Here is a 16,473-nt window from a genome sequence, read left to right as displayed (position 1 = left end):
TAACTACAGGAAGGAAGCAATTAAAGGAATCAGATGGGCACCGCAGTTTGGATGGAGGTGTCTCTGCCGGGCGTGTGGAGGGAGGGAGCGGGGAAGGATTGGACGGGCTGTGAGCGCCCTCTGCTGTGCGAAGTGAGCCAGGAGTTGACACCAGCACGGTCGGTGCAGGGGTCACAATCGATCCATCGATCCATCAATCCACCAATCAATCCATCCATCCATCAACTAATGAATCAATCGATCCATCAATCAATCAATCAATCCATCCAAGAGTAAGAAAAAACTAAAAACAGAACGTAGAAACCTCAGCGAGAGCCACATGGGAGGGATCCCTCACCCAGGACTGACAGAAGTGCAATAGATGCTCAACAATGATTAGAAGAAACAGTTTTTACTATAGTGGCAAAGTGTGTCGATGTTTAAAGTATTTATACATCAGACAATGTCCAATAAAGATGGAGGGAGCAGCAATGACAAATGAAATAGAGAAGTTATTGTCATGATCCAGCACCACGATCGACATAACGTGAACACACACGAAACTAGAGAGGAGGTGCTACAAGATTTTATTTAAGTAAAAGTACACAAATACACATAAATGTACTCAAGTACTTTTAAACCTAAGATAAGGGAGAAAAAGTAAGTAAGTAGTTAATTTTAAACATACTTAATGTATTGAAAGTAAAAATACCACACAATTAAAAAAGGTAAAGTAAGTGTTTTACATATATACTTTACGTATTGAAAGTACTTGCAGTGTGTAGCCGAGTCTCTGAATCCATTTCAGGAGTTTCTTCACCAGCGAGTGATTTACTCTCGTTGACAGAGTCTAGTGTTACCGGCTCACTCTGATTGGAGCGTGACTGAGCGACTGAACATGCAACCCATTGTGAAATGTAGTGAAGTAGAAAGTACAGGTTTTTGCTGGAGTATGTAGTTGTGTACAAGTGAAAAGTACATGAAAATACACCCAGTTAAAGAGTATATATACATAAAAAAATACACTTAAGTACAGTAACAAAGAAATGCAGATAAAAACGTGAACCTCCTTGTTGGATGTAAAAGACACAAACCACGAGGAGGTGAGGGAGTTTGTTTCTGCTCATTGAGGCTGTCACACCCTGAACGTCTCAATAACAACACAGTGGGTTAGTGGGGCTGTTTATTAAGGTTACTGGGTCACTTCATTGAAAAATAGAGGCATTAAATTACAAATGTGGCAGCGAGCGGCCTCCTGCTAAAGTAGGCTGTGCTATTTATAATCAGGTTCTATTTAAAATCCTCACTTTGGCAGACAGCTGTGGGCTACAGCAATGATTCTTATAGTTTTAGTGTGTCAGACAGACAGACAGACAGACAGACAGACAGATCATAAAACCAATGTGAATAGATATGATTTAGAGCCTGTTCAGGAATGTGGTGGTCTGAGTTTTTGATGACCTGTAGCGCCTCCCTGAGGGCAGAGGGTCAAACAGGTAGTGGCCTCAGGGTCGGAAACAGTCTCTAAACAGGTGGAGTGTGTTCGCAATGCAACGTCAAATCCTCTGTCAATAGACACTTGTAGAGTAAATGTTCTTGGTTGTGAAGTACGAGCTCATGTCCTCATCAGGAGAGAAAAACATTGACCCTCGCAGAGTTTGCTGAATCCGCTGCACAGGCGACAGAAGTCAGGACGTTGGATTTGTGGTCAGAAATTGGAGAAGTTCAGAAAAGCGGCCTCTGAGTCAGGAGGAAGGACACCACACCACAGCCTGACTAATTCAACAGTCACATATCAGAACTGTGAGAGGAGAGACCCGTGCATTTCAAACATCTAAAGTACACACTGAGTCTTGAATGATTACAACACATGTAGAAAACCACACAACGTAAATCCCTTAAACCTTTCACTTTCATCCACTGCTTCTCATTTTTAAATTCTCTGATTAACTTTCTTTCTTTTGCTTTTGCTTGAAGCATCATTGTTTTGTATCTTATATTATTATTTTACATATTTCTATCGCATTCCTCTATTTGTAAAACTTATTTTTTTTACAAAGGTTTATCCTTCTTTCTTTTAACTTCTACCATTTTACGCTTTAAAAAATCGCAATATAAATAAAATGCATAACCTTGCTTTAAATAGGCGCCTTTTATTCCTTATGTAGAGAATGATGTGACATGAATAAACACGTGAATGTCTCACAAATCCTAGTGCAGTGTGTCTCTGAGTTATCTCACACAACCAACAGTGAATTGGCTGAACAGTTACTGGGTGCACTGCTGTGATAAGGTTTATTATAACAGACAATAGAGGCTGAGGCTCATATATCTGCATGGCTGATTGCATTCTTGTAAAATGCATGAATACAGCAGTTTATGTTGTGATGGGTTGTGGAAATAAAAGTATTAACATTGGTTTCCTAAATCCAAATGGAATGGAAATGTCTGCCCTGAAAAGAAGACAGTAAACAGAGCAACTGGAGTTACTTGACAGACAATCGATGGGAGGAACCAGTTTGACTTAGGGAGATTAAAAAACTCAATGAAACGTCTCCTGAGCACCTGCAGTCTGCACTTATCAGAGGAAGCGATGCCAGATCCGGTCTCACGGCTCCCCCCCCCCCCCACCCCGACTCTCCAGGCGGCTCCGAGAGTCAGTAACACAAGAAACATCCAGAGCCGATAAACACAACGACCACAACACATGAGCCTCGTGGTTATGATCACTATCCCCCCCGACAGAGAGGGTGAAGGAACGAGAGCAGAGGAAAGGAAAGAAGGTGTAATTTCAGTCTGGGGGGTTTTCTTCACTTCCTCTGGAATTAAACTGATAACATGAGAAACTCATGAAAATCTCCTCTTCTCCTTCTCCCTCTGTTGGGTTTGTTTGTCTGTGAAGCCTGAAGAAGTCGACACTGAGTCCATGACTGTGATAAAACACATGAGCCTCAGTGAGCAACAGACTTAATCTAACTGATCCTATTAAAGGGTTAAATAACACAATGCTCGATTAATACAATCTGCACATTATTTAACATGTTACATCTCTCAACAATATGTAACATGTTTTTCTTTCAGAATATGAAAATTAAATCATGTTAAACCACAAATCGAAAGATTACATCGACCCAAAGTTAGTAAAATAACATCTTTTCTCATCTATTCTATTGTATATTGTAATTCGACTACTTCTTCTTCCTCCTCTATATTTGACAGCTTGAGCTAATATTGCTTATTGACTTGACCAGTCACAGTTCACGTTTTTTTCTACTTTTGGCACTTTTCAAATCAATATTTGTTATATTTTTTACTGTCATTCGATGATACTTCCTCACTCCCACTTCCACCACTGTTGTTTAGCGACCAACTGGAGAACAGTTCATGGTTTTCCACTGAGGTTTGCATCGGCCACCACACTGTTTGACAAACATGCAGATCCAGTTAAATGCAGCCACACAGAGAAAGAGCAACACATCAGCAGACACACAGAGAAAAGTCCAGGGTGTGCTTCTTCCCACACGGCCGGGACACGACTCAGCATGATGAGGCAGGAAATCAATAAGTGTTCAGCTCAGGCAGAGGGAGGAGGCTGCCAGCGAAGCATTCGACAGTGGGAGAGTGTGTCAGACAGCTCAAGAGCTAATTGTGTCATTAATTATTGAGGGTGACAACAGACAGTTATTGACACGGCCTGAGACCTGCAGAGTGTTTGTAGATACACACACACACAGTTTATGTGAACATGGAGAGAGAGAAAACATGCTTTTGAAAAAGGAGGAAACCTCCAAGAGAACCAGGCTCAGGGCGGGGACGTGGCCAAAGAGACCAGAGTTAGATAACTGTTGTGTCTCAGCACTGTCACACAGCTTATAGATGTAGTTTTCTGATTGGCAACAACAATAATAATGCTGATATCGATAAAAGCTATTTATAGTGATATATGATAAGAAACCTGCAGAATGAGGTCAGAGACTGAGAGAAAGAGAGCGATGAAACTCTACACAGCTGCACACACACACAAACACACAAAAATAATGTGCAGGTGAAGCAAGAAAATATAGTGTATAGTCTGCCCTCATATTTTAAATATACTGCATATAAACCCCCTCCTGCTTTGACACCTCATAACCACAGTTCCACCTCACAACCTTTAACTTCAAAATAAAATCAACCCTATAATATTCTGCCCATATAAATTTCAATGCCATTGTTTTTCAAAAATGATCTTTCTTAAACTGTGCAGCCAGGCTTCTATAAAATCAATGCTTCATACAGCCAGAGCCTTTTATATCTACTGTATATTCCCAGGAGTCAATTGTCTCATAATCCATTATCTCATATCATCAGATCAGACGGCTGGATGTATCTGCTAAGTGGCTGCATGTTTATGTGGCTCTGGTGGCAGTGAGAGGTTTCGTGCTCTATTGTACATCACAGTATCATTTGAGAAAGCACTGATCATATAAGAAGCAGCTTATTTACTTCTACAGACAAAACACATATTGTTACCTGTTTTGTTTCTATGTAAAGTTTCTAACAGGAGCAGAGTTCCCTACGCGAGAACATTCTGGTATATGTTATTTATTTATTGGTTTATTTAACAGAGACAGCTAACATTGCTGTAAACATATTGGATAAATCAGTAGCTGAGAGCTGCTCTTCAATGTGCATTATTTAATAAACTGAATATGGTATGAAAATGGGGGGGGAGGTATTTCCAGCTATTTTTGCAAGGAGCTGCTGTTATCCAATTTGGCCACAAGAGGGCGCCATGTATCTGGAAACCAATGTTGAGACGAAACCTAAATTTGCACACACATAAATTGTATGTTTTTCGGCAATGCATTTTCACAATAAAAGTCCAGGTGTGGGGAAACAAATCATTGCCTTTTGATTCCTAATATGCTGTCGTCAAAATGTCAGGTTGCAAATGTTTTGTGGATGAATGAGCTCTGAGCAAATCACTGTGGAAATCTTAAATATGGTAATAACAATAACTGCTCAAGGAAAAGAGAGTTTTAGATGAGTGCTAATAAGAGACGTCTGCTGCCAAGAAAACCTTTTAGGCCTCGGCTCATAAAAACAAGTTTTCCTACAGAGAGAAAACTGCAATATCTCCAAACCACATAATAAAATAAATGTGGCAGGAGGGTTTAATAATGTGGGCAACACTGTTTACTGGGAAAAAGAACATGCAAAACAACTCCATGCAAATATCACGTGACAAAATGAAATCCTTATTTGTTTGCAAGTACAAGTTTTGCATAAAGAGAAGTAGTTCTGACTCTTGCACATAGTTGGATAAATGCTCCACTAAACAAACATCTGGATTGTTGACTCAAAAAAGACACTGCTGACAAAAGTCAAAGATATATTTTTTTGTGTTTTTATTATAGGGAACTGTGTCAGGGGTGAGCAGCTGACGTAAGGAAACAATCCAGACATAGTTTCACGTTTAGACCTTCACATTGAACTTGCAGGTACAGGCAAACAGCTGATTCCCAGGGGCTGAACACTGGTCTGTAAAACGCTGTGTCAACTTGAAGTCCCTACACAACCTCCCTCCGGCCGCAGGCAGCAGCACACAACAACAACAACTTGGTGCTTTGACTGAACATAACTCAGGCTGGTTTAACTCACAGCTCCCCCCCCCTGTAAAACAGCAACAGGTCCCAATAACTGTACAAAGAGCAGATCAGAGTACCTGCACCGAGAGAGTGTACAAGAGGCTGTGGAAATAAATAATCATTAACAAAGATCTGGACACAGGCTGGACTCATTCACCTTTTACTACGTGTTCTACCATCATGGAATGTGGTTATACATTTAGAGAAAAGCTAATAAGCTGAACTTGAACTGAAATTAAACAACACTTTTTTTTAGGATATACAGTAGTGTGATGTTTTAATGTTAAATAAATCAATTTGAGGAATTACACGTTTTTCTTTTTTGTCAGCCCAGATCTGGTTTAGTAAATATAGTAATCTATACTGAGTATTGAGTATTAACCCTAGCCCTCTCTAACTCTGATGTATTTGGGTGTATTTGTTTTTAAAAGCTGTCTAATGTTCCTTCCCCCTCTAGTCCACCAGGGGTCAGTAGTATTTGTAATTATAGGTGCAACTTAACTGTTTATCTTTCATATAATTACTGTCCTGAAAGGAGAGGCACCATTTAAACATTTAGATATTCTGTTTTTCTATCTAAAGATACATCTGCCACATTAATGTGTTGTGTTTTAAAACAACATTTAAATGGAAAAAAGGGACATGGCTTTAAATCAGTGATCATTTAAAATCACAGTCTTTGTAACAGAGTCAATTCACACATTGCTAATTTTAAATGTCTTCTATATATATATATATATATATATATATATATATATATACATATATTTATAAAAGTGCAAGAAAAGATTTGTCAACACGAGCAGTGCAGCCTCTGTGGAGCCTCTGCTTCAATGTAAACACACATTATGCTGCACTGTGTGTTTACCGTGTGTGTGTGTGTACTTATACCTTTGTGAGGACCTTTTTTTTCAGCATGGACATTACAGAGTGAGGACATTTTGACATGTCCTCACTTTTTGACCCACCGTTTATTCACTGTTTGTTGGTTAAGGTTTTGTTAAGGTTTTGGTTTAGTTTAGAATAGGTTAGGGTTAGGGCTATATGGCTATAGGGCTATATGGCTATAGGGCTAGGGCTTTAGGGTTAGGGTTAAGGTCAAGGTTATGTAAGGGGCCAGATCATGCATAATTCCAATGAGTGTCCTCACTAAGACGGATGTACAAACATGTGTATACGTGTGCGTGTGTGCATGTGCGTGTGGCCAGATTTAGACCTGGTGCTGACGTCACGACCGGGACGCCAGGCCCACGTGCTGGAGGCGGCGGGTTCCAGGCTCGTGCGGGGTCGACTCCCGCCCCAGACCCTCAGTCAGTCGCGGAGCGTTCACACACACGCACCGACTCCCGGTCCCTTCCGTCGCCGCCTCCTGCCCGTCACTGCCCCGCGGCTCCAGCTCGGGACGCCTCCCCCCACCCCGTGTCGCTCCCTCCCACCGCCTCCACCATGATTTGCGGGGAAGATGCGCCCGTGTGAATCTCCCGGTGACCTTCGCCTCCGCTCGGCAGCATCGAAGCAGTGCGACGCGCCGCCGCCTCAGGAGCAGCAGCAGCCGCAGAACAAGCAGCAGCGCCCCGGCCCCGGCTCCATCCCCGGCCCCTCACCTCTCCTCCCGGGATAGAACACACACCCCAGGTGTCCCCTCTCCGTGTCTCTCTCTCTCTCTGTGTCTCCAGCCGCTAAAACCTCCGAGTGTTCCCGTCAATCCATCCAGAGCGAGGCAGATGCCCCTCGCTCCTTCCCCCCGGCTTCTACCATGGTGGAGGCTCCATCCCTCAGCCCATACTGGCCCCTCGTCCGCTTCCTGGTTCCTCTGGCGATCACCAACATCGCCATCGACCTCGGGGAACAGGTAAATGTGTTGCGGGGTTTATTTGTCCTCTTCGCCGCGGCGTCTCTTCGCTAACCGCCGCTAACCCGCTGCACTTCGCTGTTATTTATTTATTTATTTGTTTATTGACGGGATTCGTGTTTCTGTTGTTCCACCCGCTGCCGTCGTTTTTTCTGAAGCGGCAGAAATCACCGACCACCCTAACCCCCCCCCCCTCCCCAAACCCGTCACTGACACCGGGTGTCTCCGGCCTGTGTTGTCGGTTGACGTTGGGTGTGTGTGTGTGTGATGTAGCCACCGTTAGCTTAGCTGGCAGCAGCCGGGGGTGTTGTGTGTGTGTGTGGCGATAAGATCCGTTAACATGTTTTATTCAGGGGGAGGAAAAACACACTCACTCACGGGAAGAGCCGTGTTTATTCAGGGGGGTTCAAACACACAAGTAAACAAACACACAAATAAACAAACACACAAATTCACCTTAATGTCTGAGCTCCTGTGGATATTTTTCCAGCTTCAACCTGGTTTGTCGTTTGATTGGAGTCACGACCTGTTTGGAGAAGATGAGTAAGATGATGATGGAGGATCATGTGCTCAGACTTAAGGGTGTGTGTGTCTGTGTGTGTGTATATGTGTGTGTGTGTGTGTGTGTGTGTGTGTGTGTGTGTGTGTGTGTGTGTGTGTGTGTGTGTGTGTGTGTGTGTGTGTGTGTGTGTGTGTGTGTGTGTGTGTGTCACCGTCACCTCTTTAGGACATTTTCCAGTACATACACTGACCTTGGCAGGACCAGGTCTAATGAGTCATCTCATCATGTCTGAGGTCCATTTGTTAATCGTAGGGTTAAGATGTGAATTGTGGTTAAAATAAGGTTTTGTTCAGGCAGCTCTGTAATGAATGGAAACTGCTGCAAAGTCCTAACAAAAATACACAAACTTGTGTGTTTAATTTCCTGTGATTGTCATGTTTTCCTGTCTGCCCTCTCACAGCCATACGACTGGTGGCTCGTCCCTCTTTACCCAGGAGACAGCAGGCGGATAGTGTGTGAGCATGAGGCTGGGAGATGTCAGGATTAAGCTTATGTAATGGCTCTGTTAGCCGGTATAAATAGCACACAATCCTGCAAAAGGAAAAAGGGGGGGGGGGGGCAGCTGTTGTAGTTGCTCTGAAGCTAAGAAGTGAATGGAAATCATTTTTTTAAGGATCAAGTGCTGTGGGTGTTTCCCTGCACCGATATATTACAGTGGCACCAGCCAAAGGTCGGTTTTTTATTGTCTGTGTAAAAAGCACGTGCAGGTATTTTATTTTTCTGAAAAGCACGATGGCTCCAGGGCTGTGGTGGACCAGCACGGTGCCATCTGGTTAGAGATAACAGTCCGGCAAAGTCACGGTCATGTGGCCTGGTCAAGAGCTGAACTCGTCCTCCTCCTCCTCCTCCTTCTTTATGTGCTGTCTCACCCTCTCTCTCTCTCTCTCTCTCTCTCCACACCCACCCCTTGCCTTATCTGTTCCAGGCCCTGAACCGGGGTATAGCCACAGTCAAAGAGGATGCGATTGAAATGCTGGCCAGCTACGGCCTGGCCTACTCCCTGATGAAGTTCTTCACGGGGCCCATGAGCGACTTCAAGAACGTGGGTTTGGTGTTTGTCAACAGCAAGAGGGACCGGAGGAAGGCGGTGCTGTGCATGGTGGCGGCCGGAGTCATCGCATTCATCCTACATATCCTGATAGGTGTGTGTGTGTTTACGGGTTTTGCGTGATGACACACTGCGCTTGAACCACATCCTGAAGTGTTTATCGTTGTAGCACCCTTCTCACCCTTCTTCAACTTCCTCTATTGTGAAAAATCACAACTCCTGCTCTCTGAAACAATGAAACAATGAAATGCTTACCTGCGGTTTCCTCTTATTGTTTTTGTTTTATCTCTCTACAGCTTACACAGATTTGGGGTACTACATCATTAATAAGCTCCACCATGTGGATGACTCTGTGGGGAACAAGACACGAAAGGCCTTCTTATATCTGGCTGCATTCCCTCTGCTGGATGCGATGGTGAGTGCGCAGTACAGCAGGATTACTCTGCAGCAGCAGTCAGACATTTTATCATGCGAGAGATGGATTTAAACACATCTGAATCAATAATCCCCTGTTCATTGTATAGCCCGTCTCAGCCGTGGTTGAGAAAATGTCCAGCTTTCTAAACGTGTGTCTGCTCTTCTGTTCTGCCTGAAGGCGTGGATTCATGCAGGGATCCTTCTCAAGCACAAGTACAGCGTCATCGTGGGCTCGGCCTCAATCTCTGATGTCGTGGCCCAGGTAAAAAACGTCCACTCCAACGTTTCTTTTCCCCATGTAACGCACAGGAGAAATCCAGTTTTTGTAATGTATGATTTTTGGGGTGTTTCTAGACTTTTTGTTGTCTCTTCCTGCAGATTGTGTTCGTGGCCATCCTCCTCCACAGCAACCTGGAGTGTGTGGAGCCTCTACTCATCCCAATCCTCTCCCTGTATATGGGTGCCTTGGTCCGTTTCACCATCGTGGGACTGGGTTACTACTGTAACATCCACGACAACATCCCAGACTCCAGTGGACCTGACGTGGGGGTGAGTGCTGTTTATTTTACTCTAAGGTGAAAATGGGTCAGAACTAAACTGAGGGTTTGTGTTATTCCTATATTTCACTTGACAAACATTCTGGATACGCCACTGGGCCCAAAGGAACAGTGGTGTTAGTTGATGACAGTTGAATATGAATTATGTCTTTTCTGTGAGTGAGAGAGTGTCTGGCAGTGATTTACTGGGTGTGTTTTGGTCCCTGCAGGGCGATGCCACCATCAAAAAGATGCTGAGTTTCTGGTGGCCCCTGGCCCTCATCCTGGCCACTCAGCGCATCAGTCGACCCATCGTCAACCTCTTTGTGTCGCGTGACCTCAAGGGGACCTCTGACGCTACAGAGGTGGGTGTGTCCCGGATTTCATTCATCAAATAAATCTGAACTTTTAGAAATGCAGTTTCCTACATCAGCTAAGTTTAATATTTGATTGAAGAAGTTGTTTTATTTTCACTTATTAAATCTGGCTTTTTTATTTAAAAACATTTGTTAATGGTACTACTCGTAGTATTTTCTGATGTAATGGATCATTAAGTGGGAATTTACAGCCACATGAAGCAGGTGGACTAACTCACCCCTCAAGTTATTGCAGATGAAATGCCAGATGGTAACAAACTCCCTCTGGAGCGTTCTGGCTTACAGAGACCCCAACTACTAGAGACAATGCAAAGCTGTTTACCAGAATGAACTGGAAATCATCAACAACACTGGCTGCCAGTGGTTTGGGTGATTCACCCTGTCCATGTGAAACTCAGGGCAGGATTACACCGAGTGATAAACATTCCCACACGGCGCTGCTGCTCCTGCGTGAAGCCTGCCGCTGCCTGTTGTTATTCCGTGCACCAAAAAAAGAGCTCCGGGCTGTTTATCCAATTATAAACTTGAAGAGCCGCACAGTCGCGGAAAGTGAGAGACACAGCGAGGATTTCAAGTCGGCTGTTATTAGTCACCTGTCATTCATTTAACCGTATGTGCTGTCTGTGGTATTTTAAAGCGGCAGCGAGCTGATGACTTATAGCCACCGTGTCTCTTTGTCATTCCAGGCTGTTGCTGTGCTCACAGCCACGTACCCTGTGGGTCACATGCCCTACGGCTGGTTAACTGAACTGAGAGCAGTGTACCCGGCCTTTGACAAGGTAAACCACTCCCACCTACATGCGTTTGTTGCAGCGGGGACAGTTTAATGTAGATGGGTTTGTTTAAACCTCTGATTTTCCCTCTTTCACCAACAGAACAATCCCAGCAACAAGTTGAACTCCAGCCACTCAATCACCAAGTCCCATATTAAAAAGTTTACATTCTGCTGTCTGGTCCTGTCACTCACGGTAAGATGACGCTGAATCTTTTCACATAATGCTCTGAATTAGGTCTGAGAGAAGTGGGGGTTGTGTGTTTGTTTTTCCTAAATGGCAACATGCTTTTTTGACAATATAATGATATGTTTTTATAAGAAAAACAAATCATCCAGTTTCCTGTCTGGGATTTCTGTCATTCAGACAAAGTGTTATTCAAACTTGTGGAGACACTTTGACAAATGACACAGTCAGGGTAAAGTTTCAGTTTTCATTCTCATACTAGGCAGCCCCTCCCGTGCACTGTGTGTGTTTGTTTACAATCTAAGGTGTCCTTCATTGAGACATGACCTTTCCTACAGTGGGTGTCAGTTGTCCTTCCATGGACGTCCTGCAAAACCTTATAAGCTTTGCACCCTTTTCATTTTAACATGCATCATAATATCAGATTTTTGGGACTGCAGATGGCTTGTTTTTGGAGGCGTACACTTTCAGACTTTGTGTTGTGTTTTTGTCGTGTTGACATTTTGTTTTAATCTGCTGTATCATAGATTAGAAGATACTGTCAGGATTCCATGTCCAGGACTCGTCTAACTTGTCTCTCAGGCTCCTTGTGTTTTCATATCTTTAGTTATGTTGGTTCAGCAACTTGCTTATGTTCACAGTGATTGGTTTGGGTGTAGGCTCACTGAATGTACTTTGCTGTCATGTTGTGGTTTCAGGTTGCACAGGGAGGGAGACACATTAAGGGGGAATTTGTGAAGACGCAAAGGGACTTTTGTCCCTGCAACACTCCCACCCAGGCTTTAAGGGCTTAATGAAATAGGTGTTCACATAAAACCTCTCCGTTAACTCACTTTTAAAGCCCCTTGCAGGTGTACTTTCCCGTTAAGTAATGAGCGTGGCAGTCGCATTACGGGTGCTGAGCGGTTTTGTTTTGGAATAAATGTTTTTATTATTACGGGAGCAGATCGGCAAGAACATAATATAATCCAGGCTTTCTTATATCAGCCTCCTCGTCAATTTTAAATGGTCCAAAGTGAATTAATGTGAAAGTAAAATGGAGCCTTTGCCCCAGATAGTTGTCCTGGGAGCTGAGACAAGAAAAACAGGAAGTGTGCGGCCGAGGTTGGGCCTTTTTTTGAGGAGGAGGAGGAGGAGGAGGTGGAGGAGGAGAGTGGCCCACCAGATGTGCAAGCTCAAGGTTGAAAACATGTGTGCGAGGGTGTGCGTGTTCAGCACCAAACAACAGGCACGTAGGTATGGCCCGGGCGGTGTTGAACCGGGACATTGCCTGCCCGGGCTTGTCCTGGTGAAGGAAGGACAACGGCTCGAAAAGCAGCCGAGAGCAGGAACACGAAGGGAAATGAGGAATGTACTGCGACAAACAAATTTCATCTTGTGAAAACAGACGTCAAGGATGCGGAGGCAGTGAGTGTGGACGTCTCACCTTGTTTAGACTAAACCAGTGCTGAGTCAGGGGAGACAGTGGTTTCCAGTTGAGCTATACAAATGAGTTATTACGACATCGTTCTAAAAGTGAAATCATCAGTCACAAGTAATTTATTCCTCTAGGTTTGATTCAGGAGATCAAAAATTAACAAAACTGCAGTAAATGCTTGTTGTGCAATTAATCACCTTCTGCTTAATATGTAATACTTCAATAATATTAAAAAAAATACTTGAAAGTTTGCAGTTCACAGAGAATATAAGTTGAGTGGTTGCTCTCGGAGGAGTCGGGTCTTCAAACAAGATTTGAAGACGGAGAGCAGGAGGATTAAGAGGAGGAGATTAATCTGACCCCCCCGAGTTGGGTAATTCGTCATCTATCAAGAGACGACACAGGACAAAAGTTTGGACAGTTCCTTCCTGTAGATCTGTACTTTCGGTTCCTCATCGCTCGTTTCACATCAGAGTGAACAAGAATACTTTATGAAAATGTTCTGTGTTTTGTTACTGGGATCACTGGTAGCCCTTCCAGAAGGCCGTCACAGCAGTCAAGACGGCCAGTGCTTGAAAAGGCGTCGAGCACAGACTCTGTACAGTGTACATGGACTCGACAGTGACAGATGGATCAGGCTGAGGGAACGTTAATTAGTCATCAATCATGATGTTGAGATCTGTTGGAGAGAGAGAGAGAGAGAGTTGGAGCTGGGCTGGATATTAATGAGTTGCTAAACATAAGCACCAGCTGGGAGCTCAGTCTTTTCATAGAAAGAAAGACTTTGTATAATCAGCACAGCAGTGGTAAGAATAACCAGGTGGTGTTTATTGGAAAGAGAAAGGGACCAAGCCTCGATCCTTGTGGTACACCAGTTGAATGACAAGGGACACCTTGGCTTTTCTGCTGGCCGTTTCGAGTCTTCTGAGGTTACACCCTAAATGCTTTTCATGCTAAGCAAAAGAAGGTTCCTGCTTTTAAACATATCCAGATTTGAGGTTTGAATTTAGAGCAGCTACTAGTGTGAGGACAGCAACAAGTGTCACAAAAGCATCCAGTTGCAAGCAGTGTGAACGTGTTTGTGTTGTCAGTCAGACTGGAACCAGTAAAGCATCTTTTATGGATCCTGAGGGGCCTTGATGTTTGTTCCATCTCCATCTTTTTACATTTGCTTTAGACAAATTGATGTGTTCTTATTCCGATCAGGCGAGTTCATTCCTCTGTTTGACGCTCCCTGGTGTTGTGCTCATACAGTCGTAGCCCGGAGATGCTTTGGACATTTTGCCCGCTGCTTCTAGAAACAATAACATTGTCATGTGTTCGCTCCCTCGCTTATTTTGTGTGAGCTTCAAAGGCCGACACTCAATCTGAAACCCCCTGAGTTAATGAACTAATGAGATCTAATGAGATCTAATGAGGCGTGCCGGGCGACTCTATCGTGGTTCAGCGGATGCAAAAAAATGAATTTGCCTTTGCTCGCTTTGTGTCCAGCTTTGTTTCGTGGTGTTTTGGAGTCCACACGTATCAGAGAAGATCCTCGTCGATGTCATTGGAGTGGATTTTGCTTTCGCGGAGCTGTGCGTGGTCCCGCTCCGAATTTTCTCCTTCTTTCCCATACCAGGTAAGACCCTCTGATGGTGTTTACTGTTATTTACCTTTTACCTGCTGCATTTTCCCTCCTGCTGTGGCTTTAACCGGGGCGTAGCTCGGACCAGTGGGGTGATGTTTCCACTTTGTGTGTGTTCCCAGTGACTGTTCGGGCTCATTTGACTGGATGGCTCATGACCCTGAAAAAGACCTTTGTGCTGGCCCCCAGCTCGGTTCTCCGCATCATTGTCCTCATCACCAGTTTAGTTGTGCTGCCTTATATGGGGTAAGTCAACACTTCAGAGAACACTGTCGGGGTCACGCGGGTCAGCACCGTGACTCAGGCCCACTGGTATTTATTAGTGTTGTTGTGTGGTGTTCTGGTAAAATGTTTTTGTTGCACCTTTATTCCTCAAAACAGGATGCATGAGGAAGATAAGAATATGAACTCACCTCCAAAAAGCATCTGAAAACGTGATGGTCTTTGTTTTTCAGGGTTCACGGGGCCACACTCGGGGTCGGATCCCTCCTGGCCGGTTTCATAGGGGAGTCAGTAATGGTTGCCATTGCAGCGGGCTATGTTTATCGACAAGAGGTGAGAAAACCCCAGTTCAGGTCAAAGCAGACGCACAAACACGCCTTATTCTGTTCTTTTGGAAAATCCTGTTGGCAGCCATTTTTAACTGTGTCTCAGTTATGATCATCCTGTTTGGTTTGAATGGGGATGTTATTGAAAGTGATCAAACCATGAATGCACGTAAGGAAACTCTGAAACCTTTTCATCGATCCAGATCCGATTTGAAATGTAATGACTTGTTCCCCTTCGAACAGGTTTTGTGGTAGTTTGTCCATTATGAAGACATAACTTCCTATCGTAGGTTACTGGGTTCAGGAGGCTCTGTTTATGATTCTCTATGATTACATGTGAGGACCACACGACTCACACTGGCCCTCCACCCTAAGAGTCCAATATAATTTAGTTTTCGTTCTGTTGTCTTCAGAGAAACAACGAGATGTCCAGCGAGCTGGTGGTGGAGGGTGACGACTCTGCCCCGATGAGCGAGGTGTGCTCCAGGACGCAGATGGACGCCATCGAGGAGCTCCAGGAGGAGGAGGAGGAGGAGGAGCAGCAGTGAACTCTTGACAGCAGGCGGAGGTAGAGCCGAGCTCCTCGTGGGGCTTTGCTGAAGAGGAGGCGACGGTACAGGAGAGCCGAGAGGACCCGAGGATGAGGTTTCGCTCGACGGACTTGAACTTTTGAGTACAAGAGTGACGAGGTCTCCTTCGTGTGACCCACACACCATTTTAACGCACACTGTAAAGAAAGCCATGCACTTCAAGTGTTCATCCATCAGAGTAAATACCTTTGTCTTCCGACGTTTCCAACAGTTCTCATAGTTTTGCATCATCACACTAGCGGGTGTAATAACCACTTTTCATGTGTTTACTGGTAAACAAGGGAAATGCACAAAGGAGAACTTTTCCTCCTCACCAGCGGGAAGGAAGCGTCTGTCGAGTGGTGGTGGAGTTGCCAAATTACGGAGTTCATTATTTTATGTTTGTTTTATCGAGATAAAAAGTGGCAAGGCCTTGCTTGAATTCAAATATAGATATGTTGTGGGACTTGTTGGGTTGTGCAATCGTGTTTTACATACCATGGTGTACAGATTATTGTTGTTTTATATAGGTAATGCAATGTGTATATTTAATTGCCTCGAGGGGTCAGGAATCCCTCATTATATCATTGCGTGTTACAGGATAGTTCTGATTGTTCACTCTTCATTCAGTCTGGGAGTCGCATCTACTTTTGTTTTGCCATGCATTTTCCTGGTAGTATTCAGACTGTCGTACGTACTGTATATACTGTACAGGCATTCTTATTTGGCATATAAATTGCTTTATTATTAACTCCTTGGCTTTGCTGGCACTGGCTTCACTTTCTTGTTGTATCTTTTTTCTTATGAACTTATAAAAAGTAAAATGTGTTGGAAAAATAATTTGCCACAAAAATGATCTTATACAAACGTTGAAGGTGAAAGAACGGTGCCTCTCGCCCAATGGCCTGACAGGACCTTTACAGATAATGAATGGACGGGAGTCGAAATGACA

At 44.1% G+C, this 16,473-nt stretch overlaps 1 protein-coding gene across 1 annotated transcript; it reads left to right on the top strand.

Annotated features, from left to right (window-relative positions):
* Positions 1-7,150: 7,150 nt before the first annotated feature.
* Positions 7,151-16,272, top strand: ankha (ANKH inorganic pyrophosphate transport regulator a). Its single transcript, XM_053412124.1, has 12 exons — positions 7,151-7,461; positions 8,949-9,165; positions 9,368-9,486; positions 9,667-9,750; positions 9,867-10,037; positions 10,255-10,389; positions 11,088-11,180; positions 11,277-11,369; positions 14,269-14,398; positions 14,527-14,650; positions 14,860-14,959; positions 15,366-16,272. The coding sequence occupies exons 1-12, from the start codon at positions 7,366-7,368 to the stop codon at positions 15,498-15,500; spliced, it is 1,497 nt and encodes a 498-aa protein (XP_053268099.1). The 5' UTR covers positions 7,151-7,365; the 3' UTR covers positions 15,501-16,272.
* The last annotated feature ends 201 nt before the right edge of the window (positions 16,273-16,473 follow it).

The sequence above is a fragment of the Pleuronectes platessa genome, chromosome 20, assembly GCF_947347685.1.
Source record: "Pleuronectes platessa chromosome 20, fPlePla1.1, whole genome shotgun sequence".
NCBI lineage: Eukaryota > Metazoa > Chordata > Actinopteri > Pleuronectiformes > Pleuronectidae > Pleuronectes > Pleuronectes platessa.
The sequence above is the reverse complement of the archived record's forward strand: the minus strand, read 5'-3'. Positions and strand labels throughout refer to the sequence as shown.

What these genes read in the sequence shown, in the direction of transcription:
- ankha (XM_053412124.1), top strand. Translation starts at nt 7,366, where the DNA reads ATGGTGGAGGCTCCATCCCTCAGCCCATACTGGCCCCTCGTCCGCTTC. An exon ending in GTCTGGTCCTGTCACTCACG is followed by an intron (nt 11,370 to 14,268) that starts GTAAGATGACGC and finishes CTTTGTGTCCAG; the next exon opens with CTTTGTTTCGTGGTGTTTTG. An exon ending in CTCCTTCTTTCCCATACCAG is followed by an intron (nt 14,399 to 14,526) that starts GTAAGACCCTCT and finishes GTGTGTTCCCAG; the next exon opens with TGACTGTTCGGGCTCATTTG.